Here is a 19,852-nt window from a genome sequence, read left to right on the forward strand (position 1 = left end):
GGCATGTGATTTGTCAGGACCAGCCTTGTGGGCAATCAGAGCCGGCTGTAGTGGACTGAAATGACCCAGAACAAACTCGGTAGTTAATCTTCTTTATTGGTGAAATCAATAAGCAGATTCGTGCTAAGTGCTGACAGTTCTTATGTAGGGAGTGAAAAGTAGAAGTGTCTGCTCCTTGAACCTGCAATGTTTCACAGGCCAGTCATTTTGTTTCATTATTTGATAAAAAACTTGTTGCTCCATCTTGTATAATATGCATAATTTAAATAGCTGTAACGTATTTTCTTTGCTCAATGGTTCATATGTTTAAATGTCAAAGCAAATAGATGAATGTACATATGTTGCCATCTGAACTATCAGATACAAGGACCAATTGGGGAACCCTTACTCATGAGAGTAACCTTCCTGATCTCAGTGGGGACACTTAAGTGAGTAAGTACTCACCAACATGGGTAAGAGACACAGTCAAACTAATAGAGCTTTAGGGGACTTGTAAAAGATGTCTTAGTGAAAATTTAAGCAAATGATCATTAAAATAGCAGAGCACTCTAATGACTAAGGCCCTGATCTTTCAATATGATGCACACAGGTGATCTCTCTCCCTGCACAGAGCCCAGTTGAAGTTGTGGGGCTTAAGGGTTCGTTCATATGAATGACAATGACAGATCATGGCTTGATCTGGTGTATGGCCACTAATAAACCACATTTTCCTTCAAATTCTAGAGCTACTTGAAGTGAGAAATATGCCAGAAAGTTAAATTAGTTTTCCCTGATTTATTGAGGTTTTAGCCCCTTTAAAGGCCCAATCCTGAAAACTTCTGGAGGTAATACTTACTACTGCAACTAGTCTCATTGGAACCAATTAAACTACTCATATTAATAAGAACTACATCCAGTAAATGGCTGCAGGATTGGGCTGAAATTTAGCAGCACGATAAAGAGAGGTTTATAATATTTGTGAAATTCTGAATAATCATCAACTTCAGATCCAAGCCTTCAGACAGTAACCGGAGAGCTGCACTAAATGGGTTTCTTTTCATGAAGAAGAAATGCAAACTTACTTTGTGTTCTAGGAGTCACAAGATTTAGTACATTTTATAACCATGGAAATGGATATCTTATGACGGAAATAGTGAAGAGAGACTCATTGTCAAAATCTGGCCTATGAAGCCAGTTGCCTGTCCATTAGCTTGTTTATACCATTTCTGTTTGCTTGATATTGGAGAGTAATCAGAAAGTAAGCCATGCTAAATCATAGCTGCCATCAAGTTTGTATGATAACTATTAAAGCTATTTCACAAAACATCCTTTTAAATTCCTCCCTTCCAACCCCATGCTCTTATCTTTGTTTTTACATTTTTTTGTTTCAACTGTTCCTACTCTTGTGTCTTACTTAGAGTTGAATCAATAACCCAATCTCTCTCATTTCTTACAGATGTTAAAATGATGAAACTTTCTCTCCCTCTGGAATTCACTGCAGTCATGACATCTCCTCTGGTCCTTTATAGAATGTACCTCGCAGCCTGTTGCTGAACTATTATGACATGTCTCTAGCAATCAGAAAGAGAAGCTGGGAAGAACATGTGACCCAGTGGATGGGCTTGCCTTTTAATTCTGTTGAGTATAATACAGCATGTCATCATGGACTTGTAGCTGATAACTTTCAGGGAAGTATGGAAAAAGATGAAGTTTTGAATGTGGACCGGAAAGAAAAATGTGCTTCTTTACCAGACTGCTGTCATGGTGGAGAACTGATTGGCTTCCCTGCAAAGCTGCTTAGCAACATTTCAAAAGAGGTGGATGAAAATGATAACCATGAGGATGAGGAGCATTTTCTTTCTTTAGAGGCCAGCACAGAAACTTTGGTCCATATTTCTGACGGTGATGACGATGACGTTTCAAATCTCGGTTTGGATAAAGTTAACCACCAGTTCACTATCGGAAGGAAACTAATAGATGAAGAGCAGAGTTTAGGAGGAGCAGGCTCCTTAACAAAGATGGTAGCAATGATTAAAACAAACGGGGAATCTAACATTTCTGAAACAATAGGAGATATTGGTGAACCTGACTATGACACAGTCCCCAGCGAAGAGAAGGAAGAGGAGGACATTTGTGGCAGTATTGGGAAAAGCCTGGAGCTTTGTAATTATAAAGGCTTAAATGAAGTAATAGATGCCCCAAGAGAAAATCTCTCCAGTTCTCTGAATGTGAAGGAAATTATGCCTGAGAAACAACTGCTTCATACTGCTGTAATTGCACAACAGCGTAGGAAGTGTGATGCTCCTAAAGATGGGCATGAAAAGGCTGACTATAATGTGGTCCAGGGTGAGTTTTCTCCTGGTCTGTATACTGGCGGTGGTAGACAACCCTTCTCAAAAGCAGATTCCAGCAACTATCTTATGCAATCTCCTCTCAGTTCCCATATAATGTCAATGGAAAAAGGACTGGATGAAAATGGTTACACAGAACCTCAAGTGGTTCCTGAAAAAAAATGCCTTACAAATATCAGTCCGGTGGAAGGCACGCAGTGTTTACATTCGAAGGATAGTCTGTCCACCCACGAATCTACAGACAATCAAGTGAAACTGCGCAAAAGAAAGGTAGGATGTACACAAATTACAGGGTTTGGTTTCAGTTTTTGTCAACCTTTTCTCATGTAATCTCATGGCTGATTTATTGAAGCAGTAAGGTAAATATCACTCAGAATGCTGTGTAGATGCCAGGTGTTGCAAATGCTTCTGCAAAACAATTTGGAAACATACCACTTGGATGTAAACTCATTTTAAGATCTGAAAATTACTGCCTTGTGAATTTGGGACGTTCCTTATATTTGTTTATATATATACCAATGCCTTTGATCACAATTTTTTATTCTATTCTATTCATTTATTTTTATCATGGCCAAATCAGTAAGCACACCCTCCCGGGGTTTCCTTTTTTGTTGTGGTGAGTGTGTGTGTGTTTGTTGTTTTGGGTTTTTTTTATTTGCTAGGACCAACTATCAGAGGTGGTCTTTAGATATAAGCGATGTCTGCAGCTGTATAGGGCCTTTGTTTAAAAGGGATGGGGAGGAAAATGTTGAAAACTTTTAAAAGAAATTCTAAAATGTCTATATTACTGGTGCTGTGAAGTACAGGGAGCAGCTATTTGAGTTCCAGGAAAGCCCCATGAGCGAGTTCTCACAAAAAAATGTTGCTGGTATGAAGATAGCAGAAGCTCTTGATGTTTTCAGACTGAGAGCAACAACAGAACTTCACTGGCTCTTCAGACAGGGGAAAAGAGAGTAATTCCAAAACTCTAAGGGCCAGATCCCACAATCCCAGCAGGAGCAAAACTCCCATTGACTTCCATAGGAGGAGTTTTGCTGATCATGGGACTGCAGGATTGGGCCCTAAGTCTGTTTCTGCTGGCTGCGTTGCTTAGGGCTTGTCTATACAGTGTATTAGTACAAGGGTGTGAATTCCAGTGCACTCTAGCCTGCTGCACACTAGCTGGCTGGTGTGGGTCCAGGAGGGGTTCACTAACAGTTCCCTAGTGTGTGTTAATTTAGTCCTGTCTCAAATCATACCACATTAATGCACATTACGTAACTTTTAGTGAGTGCCAACAGGGTCCACACAGTACAAGTAGCACATGACACCCCCCTAGTGCGGACTAACGTGCAGTGTAAACAAGCCCTTATACCCTCTATCCAATACCTATGTCATATTGTGGTTCTACTCTCTGCCTATCTATCTGCTAACATCCACAATGAGCAATAATGCCCAGCTCCTCTTGTCTTGTCTTTTTTCAGAAATCTGGTTTCTATAGAACTGTGGTTTTACCATCAGACAAGATGTTCAGTGTCTCAGTGGTTGTTTCACTAAATCACAACCTCTAAAGCATGAACTAGCTTGTCCAAACTGCTGCATGCCAACACAGCATCCTGAGTTGTGGCTATCACTCTCTTGTGTACACTGTTTGGTAACATTAACACTCCGTAAGATTTTGTTATGGTTGGAAGCAAAATGTAGCTTTTACAAAAGGCTCTAGAAACTCTCTTATCCAGTCTTGCTTTAGAGTCAAATGTTGTACTTCATAACTTTATAGTGACTGTTACATTGATTTAAAGTCACAGCATTTGTGACTTACCTCTGTTAGTTCACTCTTTCCTTTTTATTTCTATCTGACCTGCCATAGTTACCCCTGAAATCCTTACAATACCACATTTAGCCATCTACATATAGGCCAAACACTGTAAGTGTTTGTATATCATGCTTGGAAATGCTGCCTTTTTTATTTCCATGAGTGACATCACTGCATTGATTCATTAGCATTGGCTGGTGCTATTATGATGCTCTCTGCAATTCTGCTTTCAGTATATTACTTCTGGGGTACGTGTCATTCAAGTGTAATAGCTGTCAGCTGGCAGATAAGCCACACAGTCAAGAACTGATTTCCATAGATTTTGAACAATCATTTTTTCCCAAATGCAGTTGCTAATTTTGGTGTATATATAATTTATTCAACTAAACAGATTAGTTGTACAGCATATGTATATATTCATATTGTTTGAGACCATATCATTATTTTAAGATAATATAGTGTGTGATTAGTAATGCCCACAATGGGATTTCAATGCAATGTGATCTGATTAAGATGCTTCCACCTGGCATGCATACACACAGAGTAGTATATATGCAATAGGAGTGTGCTGAATAACTTTTAAATGCAGTGTGCAGCATGAGTATACTTTGGTTTGTGGTTGCAACAATAGGTATTTTAAAAAGCAAGAATCTTTAAAGATCCCAGTAATACTGCAGTGGAGTACAGTGGTGTTTGAGAAATTGGGGGAAGGCAGGCAAGCGAACTCGAGAGAGGGAGCAAGCCACGAGGCTATTGGAGAGGAGAATGGAAAATGTCTCTGGGGAAGTGGCAGTCACATGGAAGGAAGGCACTGGAAGTCATATGCATGAGGGAACTTAAAAGGGGTGGTGTTCCAAAGAGCGAGGGAGCTTGGAGGTTTTTTGGGGTGAGCCAATGGGAGCCTGCTTCAAGCGTGATTTTTTAACCTGCCCTTGAAAAGGTTTGGTTAAAGGGAAGAGGTCTGATCTGCTGCTGCTTCCTAGTATGAATATTCTCACTCTCTCTTGATATGCAGGTCCCTTTGCTAACAGTGTTCCTGCCTTGATGGTTTTATCGTTTAAATCTCATCTTACTATATTTTACAAGGATGATATTGCCCATCTCTAGGGATAACAATCGCTAATAAAAATGTGCCATGGTTCTAAGCTGACACTGAAAACCACTTTTATAACTAGCACAAAACACTGGAAAGAAAACAGACTTGAAACTGAATCCAACCATAAAAGTCAAGTGTTTGCTTTGCTGTGGCTGGGGGACTTAAGGGATTGGTAATGGGATATAGGGCCTTTTCTCTCCAGATCAGCAGTTCAACCTAGCCTAAATATTGCAGTTAGGAACCAAGACACACCACTAGCTGTGGATGTTTGCTGTCCAATATGAAATAAATGTGATGGTCTCAGTCCAGTGCCCAATAAATAAGTGTCCACATCACTAATAATAAAACAGTCACTTAGGGCCAAATTTTTAAAAGTATTTAGGCACCTAGGCACTTTAGAAAATTCTACTAGGCCCTTATCGGCTTCTATGGACATCTAAATATGTTTAGAAATCTGGCCCTTACTGACATAAGATATCGCACTCTCAAGTGAGAGGCCAAAGACTGGCATGGCAAGTGAACTACCCTCGCTCTTCCAGGGATGCTCCCTGCATGTCCCCGTTGAAGCACCCTGGGGTGACGGAGTGGGGAATCTTGTTCTGCTGTTGCCTGTGCTGTATCTGCTCTGTAAATAAATATAGGGTCTCAGCCTCCAAGGCTGCCAGTCAGCTACATTTCACCAGCACTTCCATCTTAATAATGTGCTTTGACTATGACAGACGTGTATTGTCACAGTTTCACTCACTGAAGATGCAGGAACTGGACCCCCCCATGTTATACATGGAAAGGAGCTGCCATTATGGCATTCTTCATGACTCTGGAAATTGCCTCTTCCCTTGACTCATCAGAGCTCATATTTTTAGCCTGTTTTCTGATGGAGGTTTGCTGAGCAAGAGCAGGTACCTTTATTGTTATGGCAGTTGTTATACAATGTTTAAGTTGCATGGCAGCTGATTAGTATGGTATTTGAGTAGTTTTATTGTGTGTTGAGTGTGCGGCTTATTATGTAGGGGCTAATGTTTATTAGCAGCATTGTGTATCAAAAGGATAAATGACTGAATATGCATTGTGAGACTAACTAGTCCTACTGTATGTCTGCACAGGGTAAAGAAAAATATGGTAATTGTTTGTTTGAACCCATTTTTATAGAGGTTTGAGAACACAGTACATCCTACTTATCCAAATATCTGAGGAGATGCCCAAAACCTTTGGGTTATTCAGTTCAATGGCAGACCAGACTTTGAAGTGTTCTCTCAGTGTTAGAGGACCCTGGGAACATACTTCAAGACCTGCTTTGGCCAGTACTCTCAGCTCTGGTACTTCCCTCTGGAACTTACAAGTTTGGAAGGGAGGTGGCTTCAGTTCAGATTGCAGTTGCATAATCTCGTATGTAGCATTGCAAGACTTAAGTTACTCTTATGTGGAACATAAGAGCTCAGCAAGCTCAGAAATTCAGTTCGACCTCATGGGAGACATGTGACATTTGGTAAGTTGACAGTGGGTGAACGAGATTTTGAATAACGAAGAATATCACCTGTGGAACTCTTGACCATAGCCATGCTGTAAAATCTGTGTCTTCCCAGGCTGTACTAGACTTCAATACCTGCTATAAACAGAGTCAGATCTGAGACAGGTCTGTGGAATGGGTCATACCAGGAGCTGTAGAAAGTTACGGGTGATTTAAGAGGTGACTACACTGAACAATTTTGTCTTGTACATTTTTTTTTCTTCAGTCTCTCTCTAAAACATACACCACTAGCAATGAAATTTGCCTGCATATACACATCTCTGATTGGGGTGTAGAATTGCAGCCTCCAGAGACTTTTGCCTTAGGCTGACAAATGAGGTGCCCTTCAAATTACCACCATATTAGACCAATAATGGAGCATAAGTAGGGGATCTTATTACAGTTGACTGTTCAGAACTGGACTATGGAGGAAAAAAAGAATGTAGGTTTCTGTCTCAAGAGAAAAAATGTGATTGTCATCACAAAATCTATAAAGTTTGGGAACATTTATTCTTCATGGGAGACCACAACGCGTTGTGTAAATTATTATTATTACCTTCCTGGCAGTGGCTTACCAGAAGCAGGTACTGGCTACTTGTTGTCATAGCAACAGCTCCAGTTTTGTAGCATTTCCTCTTCAATTAAGTGTTTCAAAATAAGGCTGGCTCCAAGGGTTTGGCATTTTAACAAATGGAAAAAGCTTTTAAAAAACAGTGTGATGCAGAATATAATAAGAATTTTTATTCTACATTTATGCCCAGCATAATCAAAAACCTTATACCCCTTTGAAAATCTGACCCCAGGAATACAGCTACAGCTACAGCACAGATTGGCACATGTATTATTGATCTAGGAGACAGAAAAAGCATAAAAGGTGGAGGACTAGAATTATGGGGGAAACTTTCAATAGCAGGAACCACTAATGAGTGCACATGCATCCACTCACCACACATCCCTGCCCTTCCCCCATGTGCATATGAAAATGGAGTAATGATGCGAACAAACTGGTACTTAGCAGAGCACTTAAATAGCATATTTCATTTTCAAAGGACTTTTCCAAGGTAACAAAGCTAAATTTAGATCGGTGTTCAATAACCTGATTTTGGGAGTAAATGCAGCTTTGCATAAGCAAATTCAGGGCATTTCAAGTGTGCTTGCAATTTTGTAGGCACACATGTTAAACCCAGGGTTGTGAGTTCAATCCTTGAGGGGGCCATTTAGGGATCTGGGGCAAAAATTGGGGATTGGTCCTGCTTTGAGCAGGGGGTTGGACTAGATGATCTCCTAAGGTCCCTTCCAACCCTGATATTCTATGAAATGTTATGTCTCAGTTTGAAAGCCTGACCCTATATTTAAAAATACCCTATATTTACCAAGGGTAAAACATTCAGAAGTGCCTAAGTCCCATTTTCAAAAATGACTTAGATATCAGAAATCTGTCTCATAGGAAGTAAATGGGACTCAGGCTCATGAGGATTTTTAAAGGCACCTCAAGATGCAGGCAGGCACTCAGTAGGATTTTCAAAATTATGCAGGCCCTAACTCACTTTTGAAAATGGGGGTTAGCTGTCTGAGATATTTAAGTCTTGCAACACTAAGGGGAACAATGCCTAAATACTTTTTTCTTTTTTTAAATTTTGGCCTGAGTGCCTAAGTCACTTTTGAAAATGGGACTTAGACTCCTAAATTACTTAGGTACTTTTCAAACTTTTACCCTAAATCATTGAAAGAAAGAAACTGGATAATGACAAGGTTAAATACAAAACACTGTGGGTGAGAGACATAAAGATGAAAACAAAGAAGAAACTGCAGTAAGCTTCTCTTACAGAACAGATCTTGATGAAGAGCAAGACAAAAAATTATGGGACCAACTCTGAATCTAGAGGATATAATATATTTGGGGGACTTTAGCCAGAGAGCCATCTATGTATGCTAATTTACCCTATCATAGTGCATTACTGGCTGATCCATTCAGAACCGTAGAAAGAAACCATTTTATATCTACTTTTATTTTTTTTAACTAAGAGCGGAACTGACTCAGAATGAGGGTAAAATAGGAAAGATTATGTCCTAGGGAAATGTCTGTGTATGAGAGTGAGGAGCGGGTTCATAGAGCAAAGCAATGTAACGATACTATGTTTTTAGAAAGTAACAGATATTTGAGAAATCCAGCAAACAGAGCATAAAGAAGGAGTATTAAAAACCCTAAGTGTCCAAGAAGCTAGGACCTCATAGAAGATTGTAAGTAAAAAAGGCAAGAGGCAGCAATGTCAATGTAAAAGAGAAATCCTATTTATAAGAGATTACTGAAGTTAGCTGCATGAAGGATTGTTCATAGATCTGATAGCAAAAGGAAAACAGGACTGGGAACAGAGAAAGAGAAGGGGCGAAAAGCCTAGGAGATGGCATGTATGCTCTCACTCACATCACTCACACACAAATGTATTCTGATTGTACAAAAGTCCCAGAGGAAATCCAGCACACAAGGAGTATACACCCTGTGGTAAATCAGATTTAGTTTAAGACCAAAATTTCAGAAAATGCCAAGCAGAATTACACACCCAAATGAACTGTTACGCGTCAAAATAGTTAATTGCACATGCGGTTGCTGAGGCTGTATCCTCAGCTGTGGTAATGTTATATGTACATGTGCATGTATTCGCACTTGTAACTAAAGGCTGTTTTCTGAAAATTTGGGATTTATCATTATAATTATGCATCCCTCAAAATACTTCCCATAATGCTCTATAAACTGGGTTGTGATGATTTGAAGAAGGGATGGGTAAACTGTTGAGAAATAACTGATTCATTTTTGGCTGTACAGAATTTATGAAACTCAAAAACAATCTCCAAGTGCTTCGTTGCTATGAGGACAGCTATTCTCATGATATTTCTGGACTATCCCAAAACAGGATCATTTGGAAATCTTCTAAGCATAGGTTTTCTTCTGAGACTTTTAGACCCGGATCAGATAGTTCAGATAAACTTTGGATCAGCATTTGAACTCTTTATTGTTTATCCAACTTGAACATGAACTCTGAACCTTTTGAGGCTTGCTTAAGTCATTTCTAATGTGAAGCTTCTGTCTCACTATATAGGTTATTATTTGTGCTAAATTTGTATGCTTGACAAGGTTAGAGATGGTGAGAGGAAGTACTGGTTAATTTGCTTTACTCAATTAAATGAAATACCAGTTTAATAACTATTAGCTCTAGGAAGAGTAACTGATGTATTGTGCCTGAGTACCTAAAATGTTTGAGACACAAGGTAGGTGAGGTAATATCTTTTATTGGACCAAATTCTGTTGGTGAAAAAGACAAGCTTTTGAGTTACACAGAACTCTTCTTCAGGTCTACCTGTCATTCTCATTTCAGCAGTGTTCCATTTTAAGTATAGATATAGTCTAGAATACTGCTTTGGGGGAAGATTCTGCTTCTTTTTAACTAGATCCAAGCAAACTGTATGCAGTAAACAATTTATTTGATTAACTCTTCATTTCTGTTACCAAATTATTTTTGGTATATCAGATGTCACTTTTGTCAAATTTTTTGGGTATATGAAATTATTGGATAATGGGTTATGCAAACAAATTTCAGTGTATGAATAGTTCTTTATTATTTACTGTGCCTATTGCTTTCAATATTTGTAATTCACTCTTAATGCGGTAACATTTTTCCAGAATGGTCCCACATGCTTTGTGCTCATGTCTGGCAGTAAACCATCCAAACAGTCTGAGTCCCACAGCCAGGAGACTACCTAATATACACATTGATATTCACTGGAGCTGACCGGAGAATAGAAATTCTGTTTTGTGGAGCATTTCTAGATGTCAACATTTGAATTTTGTTCCAATTTGGTACTAAACCCAAAATTTCAAAATTCTACACAAAAAGGAATTTCTGAACAAAAAATTAGTTTTGGATTATTTTGATGTTGACTATTTTATAATACAACATTTAAAAAATTTTGAAACTAAAAATAGTTTCAAAAGGAAGAAAAGGGACATTTTTGTTTTAAAAGTTATTAAAATGGTATGTTTTAACATTGTTGGAACTTTTTTCTTTTCTCCCAAACAAAACTTCAGTCAAACCGGCACAATTTCATAAAGGATTTTGATTTCAACAGAATTGTGTTTTCCAGTGGAAAACTATTCAGTCCAAGTTTTTCTGACCTACTCTAATATTCACGTTACCTCTAATATTCATATTTCTTTCAGTGAGCACTTACAGTGATCACCATTAGAAAGTAAACATATATTCCAGGTATTGCCAGACAGTGCTATCCGACATGTCAGGTGTATTTTCTATTTTAAATGTAGTGTGATGATACAGTGTGTTATCTACTAGCACTTGTAGACAGACGGACCACATTTTATTGTAGTGGAAAGCACTGGATTGAGACTTTGGAGATCTAAATTCAATTCCCAGGTCTGCTGCAGACATTTCCGTGTGACCTTGGATGAGTCACTTAATCTCTTTCTACCTCAATTCCCCATCTGTAAAATGGGGATATTAGCACTTCCTCTCTCAAACCATTTGTCTATTTAGACTCACTGTAAGGTCTTTGGTGTAGGAACTGTGTCATATTTTTGTATGGTGTTCAGCACAATAGGGCCCTGATCTAAGTATCACAATGCAAATAATAATAATGGCAAATGATGACTTGTTAATGATGCACTGTAAATTTAAGCACAGTGAAGATCAATGAAGGGTAGGAAGAAACTGCAAATGCTTTTCCACTGACACTAGGCTCCTACAAGAGAGCATATGAGAGTATACAAAGAATGACTATGAAACTCTTAAGCTGGGAATTTGGAACATGAGTAATAACTGTGTCCTTATCTGGCTAAAGGGAATTGAATTTATCCTTTTATGAGACTGAGACTGGAATTGTTGGACTCTGTGTGCCAGCTAGGGGAATTTGATATCTGCAGAAGACCTAGTGTATTCAGTGGATCTCCTTAGAACCTTAGATGTTCATTTGTATACACTTCTCACACTTCATGCTTTCCTCCAAAAAACCCAACTTTTAACGTTTTAGGAAACACTCATAATGCTAATATTATGATGGAACATTCCAACAAAGGGAAAAATAGTGTACTTGCCAGCCAGTCACATTTGCAGTTTCTGAGGGTTGCAAGAGACTGTTCTTTAAAATAAAAGTACTACATAATATTGAGAATCCTGAGTTGTCATTGGGTGACACCAGTTCCGCAATATTAACCATCAAACTGTGTAAGTTTAAGCATGCATAGTCCCCTTGTCTTCAATGGGTTTGCTCATGTTCTTAAATCTGGGAATACCCTTTTGTACCTTGCTGAATCCAGTTCTTAGTAATGATTATTAATCTTGTACTACAATGATCCCTTCTACAGAAATGGCAAAAAAAAAAAAATACCTGGCAAAAGAAAAATTACTTACCAATGAATGGTTTCAGAGTAGCAGCCGTGTTAGTCTGTATCCGCAAAAAGAAAAGGAGGACTTGTGGCACCTTAGAGACTAACAAATTTATTTGATGCATCCGATGAAGTGAGCTGTAGCTCATGAAAGCTTATGCTCAAATGAATTTGTTAGTCTCTAAGGTGCCACAAGTACTCCTTTTCTTTTTACCAATGAATGTTTTTCATTTCTGTTACTTTTGCAGTCACATGGCACCAGAGGTGCACATATCACAAGAACGGGCATTTGCAGAGGCATATTTAAAATGAGGTCATAGAAGTAATCTTCACTCCAATTTTCACTCCAGAAAAGACGAAATCTTTTCTATTTTGAGCTTGGCATTGGAGGCAAGTTTTTGTGATGTTTGCTAAGCATATGGCAAATCTAAATGCTAACAGTTGCTACATCTGTTTTTAAAAATGGAAGCCCAAATAAGGGAGCATTTGTTCACTTGTGTGTGCAATTCAGATATTACTTTTTGTTATGTTTTTTTTACCTCTATCATTAATTTTCATTTTTCTTACTTACCAGTCATTTTCTAAGGTGTTGGAAAAGCTTAGGGAACGGGTTTTTCCCCCCCCTTGGCCCAAAACTCACAATAACATTAGCCTGAGTTATACACAGGAACCTTTGCAATATTCAGAGTTGATTAGACATCCCAAGTTATAAGCTCAGAGAGGGCAATTGTTACTCAGGTAGTCTCAAAGCTATATTCTGCAGTATCTAGCACAGATGTGCAACTATTATTGAAGTGTACTGTTGTTTCACCACTGAGAATTTGCTGCATCGCATATTACCATTAAACAGCTCTAATTTTAAAGGCATCAGTAAGAATCTGGCAGCAGCTACAAGTAAAGCAAACTTAATATTAGAATATATTTTTAAAAATGAAATGAAACATTTTATTCTATTTTGAATATTATTAAACTATTTGCTTACTTTCTAAATTTATCCAGCCAATATTGAAAGCAAGTCACAGAAGTATAAAATAACTTGACTACAAAATTAGTTGAAACTAAAATAAAATAATTTCTCTAATTTTACAGCAGTAACCACTTTAATTACTAGAATTTATAGGGCAGGGGATCCAGCTTCTAATATAATTAGATTACCATGTAATTTTTTCCTTGTAGCTTACATAAAACATGTATTATAAATATTATCTCTGTCCACTTGGAAGCTAAAGAACGCTTTCCCACAGACAACCGTTGTGTTTGGATTGAAGTCTGATGGATTCCAAACAATCTGAAAAGTATTCAAAACAAGCCCTGAACAGAAAGCAGTCATTAATGGGATGATTGCCAGGCCATTACAGTATAACCTTTATGCAAATTTTACTTTGACACATTTTTGTGACAGTGTTCAGCTATAAATCTTAGAGGCTGCCAATTTTGTCTAGACTGCAAACCAAGAGCCATAAAATGACTGTTGCACATCAAGTTATGCATCGGTCAAGTTTCAGCTGCCTAAAATGGTAATAAATGTATTTGTATTTATACATGCTTTGCAGGTCACACACCAGCATCCACTGAAGTGAGAGTAGGAACTTCCAGTGATCAATGTATTGAGCTATTCTTTAACATAATTCTAAAGACTTTTTCCTGTGTGGAAAGATTCCATAGGAAGCAAATCTTTTATAATTCATTCTTTTAAAAAATTTAAAAGAGGTCAGTCCAGATCTATAATGACTAAAGGTTTGACTGTTTGGGGTCTATGTGAATTAAATTATCAGTCTTATTTCTTAAGACTATATTAGGGCAAAATATTTGTTTATTTAAGTTGCATGTGAAAATGACTGAGGCCCTAGTTCAGCAAAGCTGTTATGCGTGTGCTTAACATTAAGCAGCTAGAGAAGTCCCATTGATTTAATTTGAGTTGGATCTACTAAAGGTAACAGTGGCACCCACAGCCATATGCACATTACATACAGTGGAAGGTGCCAAGTCATCAGTATTGGGACCCTGCCACCCAGGGCTAGATTAAGACATAGACAACCAAGGCATGTGCCTAAGGCCTGGTTCATGAGAGGATGGGAACCTGGACTCCTGCTGGTCTGGTTCAGGTACGGGTGCAGGAGCTGGCCCAACAGCAGTAGCAAGGAGGAAAAGCTGCGGCTGCCCCAATGGCCACTCAGGTTTGGCCCTGCAGTCCTCTGTTATGATGGCGCCCAGGTACCAGGTCACAACGCCACTCATTCAGTTTTGGCTCTGCCGCCACCCTGTCATGACAGAGGCCCATAATGACAAATGTGAGGGGGGCACTGCGATGGCACTCCTCCCCACCATTGCCCTGGCGCCAGCTTCTGAAGCAGGGCTCTCCCACCCACCTACCTGCCCAGCCTCACTCCACTTCCAGCAGCCCATGTCTTCTGTGCTCTGCTCACAGGACTTGCTCAGTGACAGTAGTAAAGCCTGCTACAAGTACAGGGAGCTGCCAGGGAGAGGGTCTGCGGGGATGGACATGATAGGATTTGCCTAGGATTGGTTAATCTGGCCCTTCTCCCATCTCAAACATAGACACAACATACATAAATGCCATGCTAAGTCTAAGTGAGAGTGACACACTTGCATCCCATGTGAAAAATTGCAGGGGGCATCCCTGCAAGTTTATTGAAGTTAAGCACATGCTTATAAGCATTGCTGGTTTGGAGCTTGAGTTTGATGTCCTCTTCATCTGGTGATGGATCACCACGTAATTAGGAACAGTTGGTTGTTTGACTCTGAGATGTTCAAAAGCTGATAAAGCTAGGGGTTTTCTATGTCAGTACTTGTATATATTGGCAGAAACTTTGCTCTTGTTTAAAGGGTTTGGCCCTGAACCATTTCGTATTGATCACAGACACAACTACCAGTGAAGGGAAAAGTAGGTGCAGTGTTACGATGTTTGCATACCAAGGGCACTGTCACTAGCTGGCCCTGTCAGGGGAGTCAGTCTGTGCCTTGCCTGTGACCTAGCAGCTCTCTCTCAGCTGGTCTGATATGGCAACTTAATTTATAACTAGTGACCGCGGCTGTGAAAGGGTCAGGAAAGACTACACAAAGAGGGAGGGAACACGTGCATATAGGGAGGTCCATCTCTCTGGGAAGGGTCTGCAAAGGCAGACTGAAGAAGGACACAGGAATGGAATTAATCCCTGTTGTGGGCACAGAGATTGGGGCTGGTGTTCCAGCAGGGAAAGAAGGAGCTGAGAGGACCAAAGGAGAAGCCAAAGGTCTGGGAACCAGAGGAGAGGCTGTGTTAATCATAGACTGTGGGGAAGCAGCACAAGAGGCTCAGAGATAGGAAGTGGCCCAGGGAAACAGCAGTGTGTCCAAAGGAACAGATTTAGCTCCTCAACATAGGATTACGAGGCCAGAACACAGAGCAGAGGGTGGGCCTCTGCTCCCTTACCAGTCTCAATGAAGGAGTATACAAGCCTGATGTAAGGACTATTGAGACTAAGCCTAAAGGATGGGTGGAGGAATAGCCCAAAAGGTAACAGAAGGATCTACTGTGCTGGGCCAGTTTTCCATTTTGAATTATATTTCTATCATCCTGGAAGGTATCTGGACTAGACAGGACTTAGCCAGAGGGCTGAGTCTCAGACAGAATCAGACCATTGCAGAGTCGAAGTGAAGGTCAGCTGTGACCCAAGAGATGATGTTTCTGGAAGTGCCATGCCCTGACATAATGGGGTGCTATGGCAGCAAATTCACCAGCTCAAATTATTACAGGAATGATTACCTCCCAAATAAGGAAAATTAAGCCTTAAGCCTAGCACATGACCCAAGTGGCCAGGTATTGGGCAAGCTCACAGGAGATACCAGGAGGGCAAATATCATCCCCTGTCCCCACTCCACACTCATAAAGAAAAAACATGCCATGGATGGAACTTCAGCCAAATGTCTGAGGTGGTTTCCAATTGTACTTCTCCATGGCACAGAGGACTGGAGATTGATTGAAGGAGCCTACCTATGACTCCCCCTCCCACCCCACCCTCCACCCCCGGTGCGTGCACACACATACACACACCCTTCTTTCCTCAAACTGCTGTGTAGGGATCCATACTAGAGAGGTTGCATTGAATATCACCCCTCCCCTGGCTGGAATGAAACAGCAATATTTCTGCACTCAAGGGACTGTCCATAGCTTTAGAAGAGAGGTTGGATTTGGCCAAAGAGAACTAATTCAAGATTCCCATAAGGGAAAAAGCTGAAAAATATGAGAGTACATAGGTATGGGTAATGGGGTAAAATATGTAGCAAACAGAAACTGGATCCTTGTTCCCCTTCATAACTGTGTAGTAATGGCAGTCAATGTTCTTCATCATCGAGATAAGAGAAATTTGGTATCATATAGCAGTATCTTAGCTTCTATTATTGGAAAAACTGACCTGTGATATTATTTGGATGTTAGTTTCTCCAGTAATGTGCAAACTTACTGTTATGATATTCATCTCAAGTTTAAGTCACACCCTACACAACGATAGATACAGCCTCTAAAAAATTAAAATAACTAATACATGAGGCCCTACTTAATTTGCGATATTGCAGATCCTGCAATGTTAGAGCAATTTTTATTTTAATTAGCTTACTTTGCACAGTCCACAATTTTGCATACATTTTGAGGTTTGCAACACACACCTTTTTCCGATTAATACAGTAGACCCCATTTATCCGAGCTGTTAGTGGCTGGGGCTGGGGTTGTCAACCCCGCATATTAATAATTGTAATATAGTTGCAGCAAAATGTTTGGTTATCAAAAAAATTAGCAGGTATAACAAAATACTTGAGTGTTTATATTGTTCCAGCAAATTTTTCTTAAACAAATAGATCTTCTCTGACTTTTGCAAATTACTGCAATTAATAAAGGTCCGTTATTACTTTTCTGCGATTTTCCATGTCTTGTCCACAACTCAGCTGCAATTATTTGACAATCATCCCGCAATTCAAGTAGGCCTTCCTAATACAGTATGTAAATTAACATATCAAATTTCCACATAAGATGAAAGCTTGTGCATTCTTTCATTCTCGGACACATACCCCAATTTATTATACAATTACAGATCAAAAATGGTTTCCACATGGTGGGGGGTGCGTTAGGCATAAAATATATCCTCTCATATGTAGCCATTTCAAAAAGAGCTTTTGTCCATAAATCTGTGCAGTGGGTAGTTCTGCTTTTCTAGTAAATTATCTCTTGGCTACCATCACTGTTCTTTAAGACGATGATTTGCTTGCATTAATAACCACTTCTATATGAATCATGTCTGTAGTGCATAACCAAAGAAGAAATCCAAACCATTGATGTACTTAGCATATTTCTCAAGCTCATAATTCATACTGCAATTAATTTTAGTATGAATTACAGTTACTTCAAAGCTGACTTTTCTGCAGTACCAGCAAATGTAATTGAAAAAAGATAGAAGATGGGAACAGGTAGACGGCTGGACATCTATTAATGTCTTTTCCTGAGCATTGTTACTGTTCACTCTTACTTTTATCTTCTCCAGGAAGTGCCAGACTGATTGCATCTCACCATCAAAAACATGTCACAGGTTTCTATCATTGTACATCACACCACAATTCCACAAGATGCATTTCTGCACTGCAACTTTGCAAGAGATTAACTGCAAGGTGATGTGCTAGGGATAAGCAGAGGACCATTTGGGCTTTAAATTTATCTTTGAGCTGCAATAGCCAGGGACTAGCTAAAAGATTACACATGTCATGGGGGAAAAGAGGAAAAGTGCCCAGAGTCCATGAGGTATGTGAGCGAAGGCTTCTTACTATATATTACATTCTATGCATCCGATGAAGTGGGATTTAGCGCACGAAAGCTTATGCTGAAATAAATTTGTTAGTCTCTAAGGTGCCACAAGTACTCCTGTTCTTTTTGCGGATACAGACTAACAGGGCTGCTACTCTGACACCTGTGATAGGAATTTTCAAATCTACACGTTACAGCTCTCTCTCTCTCTATCTTTAATGATAAGCATCTTGTCACCTCCACCCTCCATTTCCAAACCTTCCTGAACCTCCCTAGTAACAAGAAAAGGAGTACTTGTGGCACCTTAGAGACTAACCAATTTATTTGAGCATAAGCTTTCGTGAACTACAGCTCACTTCATCGGATGCATACTGTGCCTAGTAACAGGCACCGTAAGCCAGTTCCCTATCCTGCAAGCAGAAATTACTCCATCATGATTACTACTCTGTGGATAACATTTGACAGGGTTTTTAATCTAGCATCTTTTACAAACATTACATTTGATTTATTTATTTTTAATATTGTAATTATCACTTCACTGCAGTTTTCCTTTCAAAATCTGGTTTAGGTCAGTTGACTGAGTTCTTACTGTCTCAGGACTATGAATAATCATGACCTCAGGGAAATCTGCTCTAATCAATTTCAGAACAAATCCATATATATTTCTGACTCTCTCTCACCCCACGCCCTCAAGAATAGCAAAACAAACCTCAGATTGGAATGTCAACTACTCTTTTCTAGGTCATCCACATTCTCCTGAGAGATAAAAGATTTTCTTATGCTGCTATCAATGTACTCCTAGAGAGCTTATCACTGATTTCTATACACACACACACACACCCCTGCCAACAGCTTTCTAGGAAAGTGTTCAACTTTTTCACTGTGTGTTTTAAGCTGCACTAACTCTGTATGCAAATCATGTATTAAACCTAATAGTTCTTTTGTGCTTTCTTTTACTTTTCTCACTTCTGAAATATGTAGCAGTGAATTTCTACTCTCAGAGAAATGGGCGAACTGGGTTTCTTTCCTCTTGCAGGCACTGCAGTTTCTCCAGGATCAAACTGTGGCATTGAACAACTGGTCCAAGTAAGGGGTGGGGCATGTGTGACTGTCCCTTAGGGTATGTCTACACTGCAGTTAGACGCTTGAGGCTGACCCATGCCAACTGACTCTGGCTTGCAGGGCTTGGGCTAAGGGGCTGTTTAATTGCATTGTAGATGTTCGGGCTCAGGCTGCAGCGTGGGCTCTAGGACCCTGCAAGGTACATCTACACTGCATTTAAACAGCCCATTAGCCCAAGCGCTATGAGTCCAAGTCAGCTATCCCGGGCCAGCTGTGGGTGTCTAACTGCAGGGTAGAGATACGTGTGGAGAATTCAGGGAGGGATTACACACCTGGTGCAAAGTGTGGTAGGAGCTGGTGCCTCCTCTCTGCCTCTCCCTATCCCCTTTGGGGCATACCTCAGGAGTAGGCTGCACTGTCCCTCAGGACAAGGCCTGTAATTGTGTCAGGCCCTAGTTCAGCTGGTATAGTGGAAGGCTCCTTGCATGCTCTTTATTTATCTTCACCTCTACAGTTAAATCCCCAAGTCTTTCTCAGATACTTTCCCCAAATTTTTGTCAGAAATTCACTATCTACTGTCTCCCCCATAGCTCTGTCTGCAGCTGTAGTCCTTGCTCCTGTTTGTGTTCCTTCCATTTCCCAGGTGATTCCATCCAGAGTTTTTCCTCTGAACATTGCCTGTTCCCTCACTGTGTGGTGTCAGGTTCAACCCCCGCATTTAATTAGGCCTTTCATATAGAATATGTCTGCACTTTGGGACAAGAGTGTAAATTCCTGCTCCATGAGACATACGTACATGAGCACTGACAGAGGTGATGCACTAAAAGCAGGGTGTAGCTACTGCTGTGGAAGGGGCTAACGGCCCCAAGTACACAT

The 19,852-nt window shown here is 39.9% G+C and overlaps 1 protein-coding gene across 1 annotated transcript in view; it reads left to right on the forward strand.

Moving 5' to 3' along the window:
* The first annotated feature begins 1,435 nt into the window (after positions 1–1,435).
* DLC1 (DLC1 Rho GTPase activating protein) overlaps positions 1,436–19,852 on the forward strand; it is a 354,507-nt gene continuing 336,090 nt past the window's right edge. The window contains exon 1 of the mRNA XM_074951354.1: positions 1,436–2,600. Within this exon, the coding sequence (XP_074807455.1) occupies positions 1,545–2,600 (1,056 nt within the window). The 5' untranslated portion in view covers positions 1,436–1,544. The remainder of the gene's footprint in view (positions 2,601–19,852) is intronic.

This window comes from Natator depressus, chromosome 4, assembly GCF_965152275.1.
Source record: "Natator depressus isolate rNatDep1 chromosome 4, rNatDep2.hap1, whole genome shotgun sequence".
NCBI lineage: Eukaryota > Metazoa > Chordata > Testudines > Cheloniidae > Natator > Natator depressus.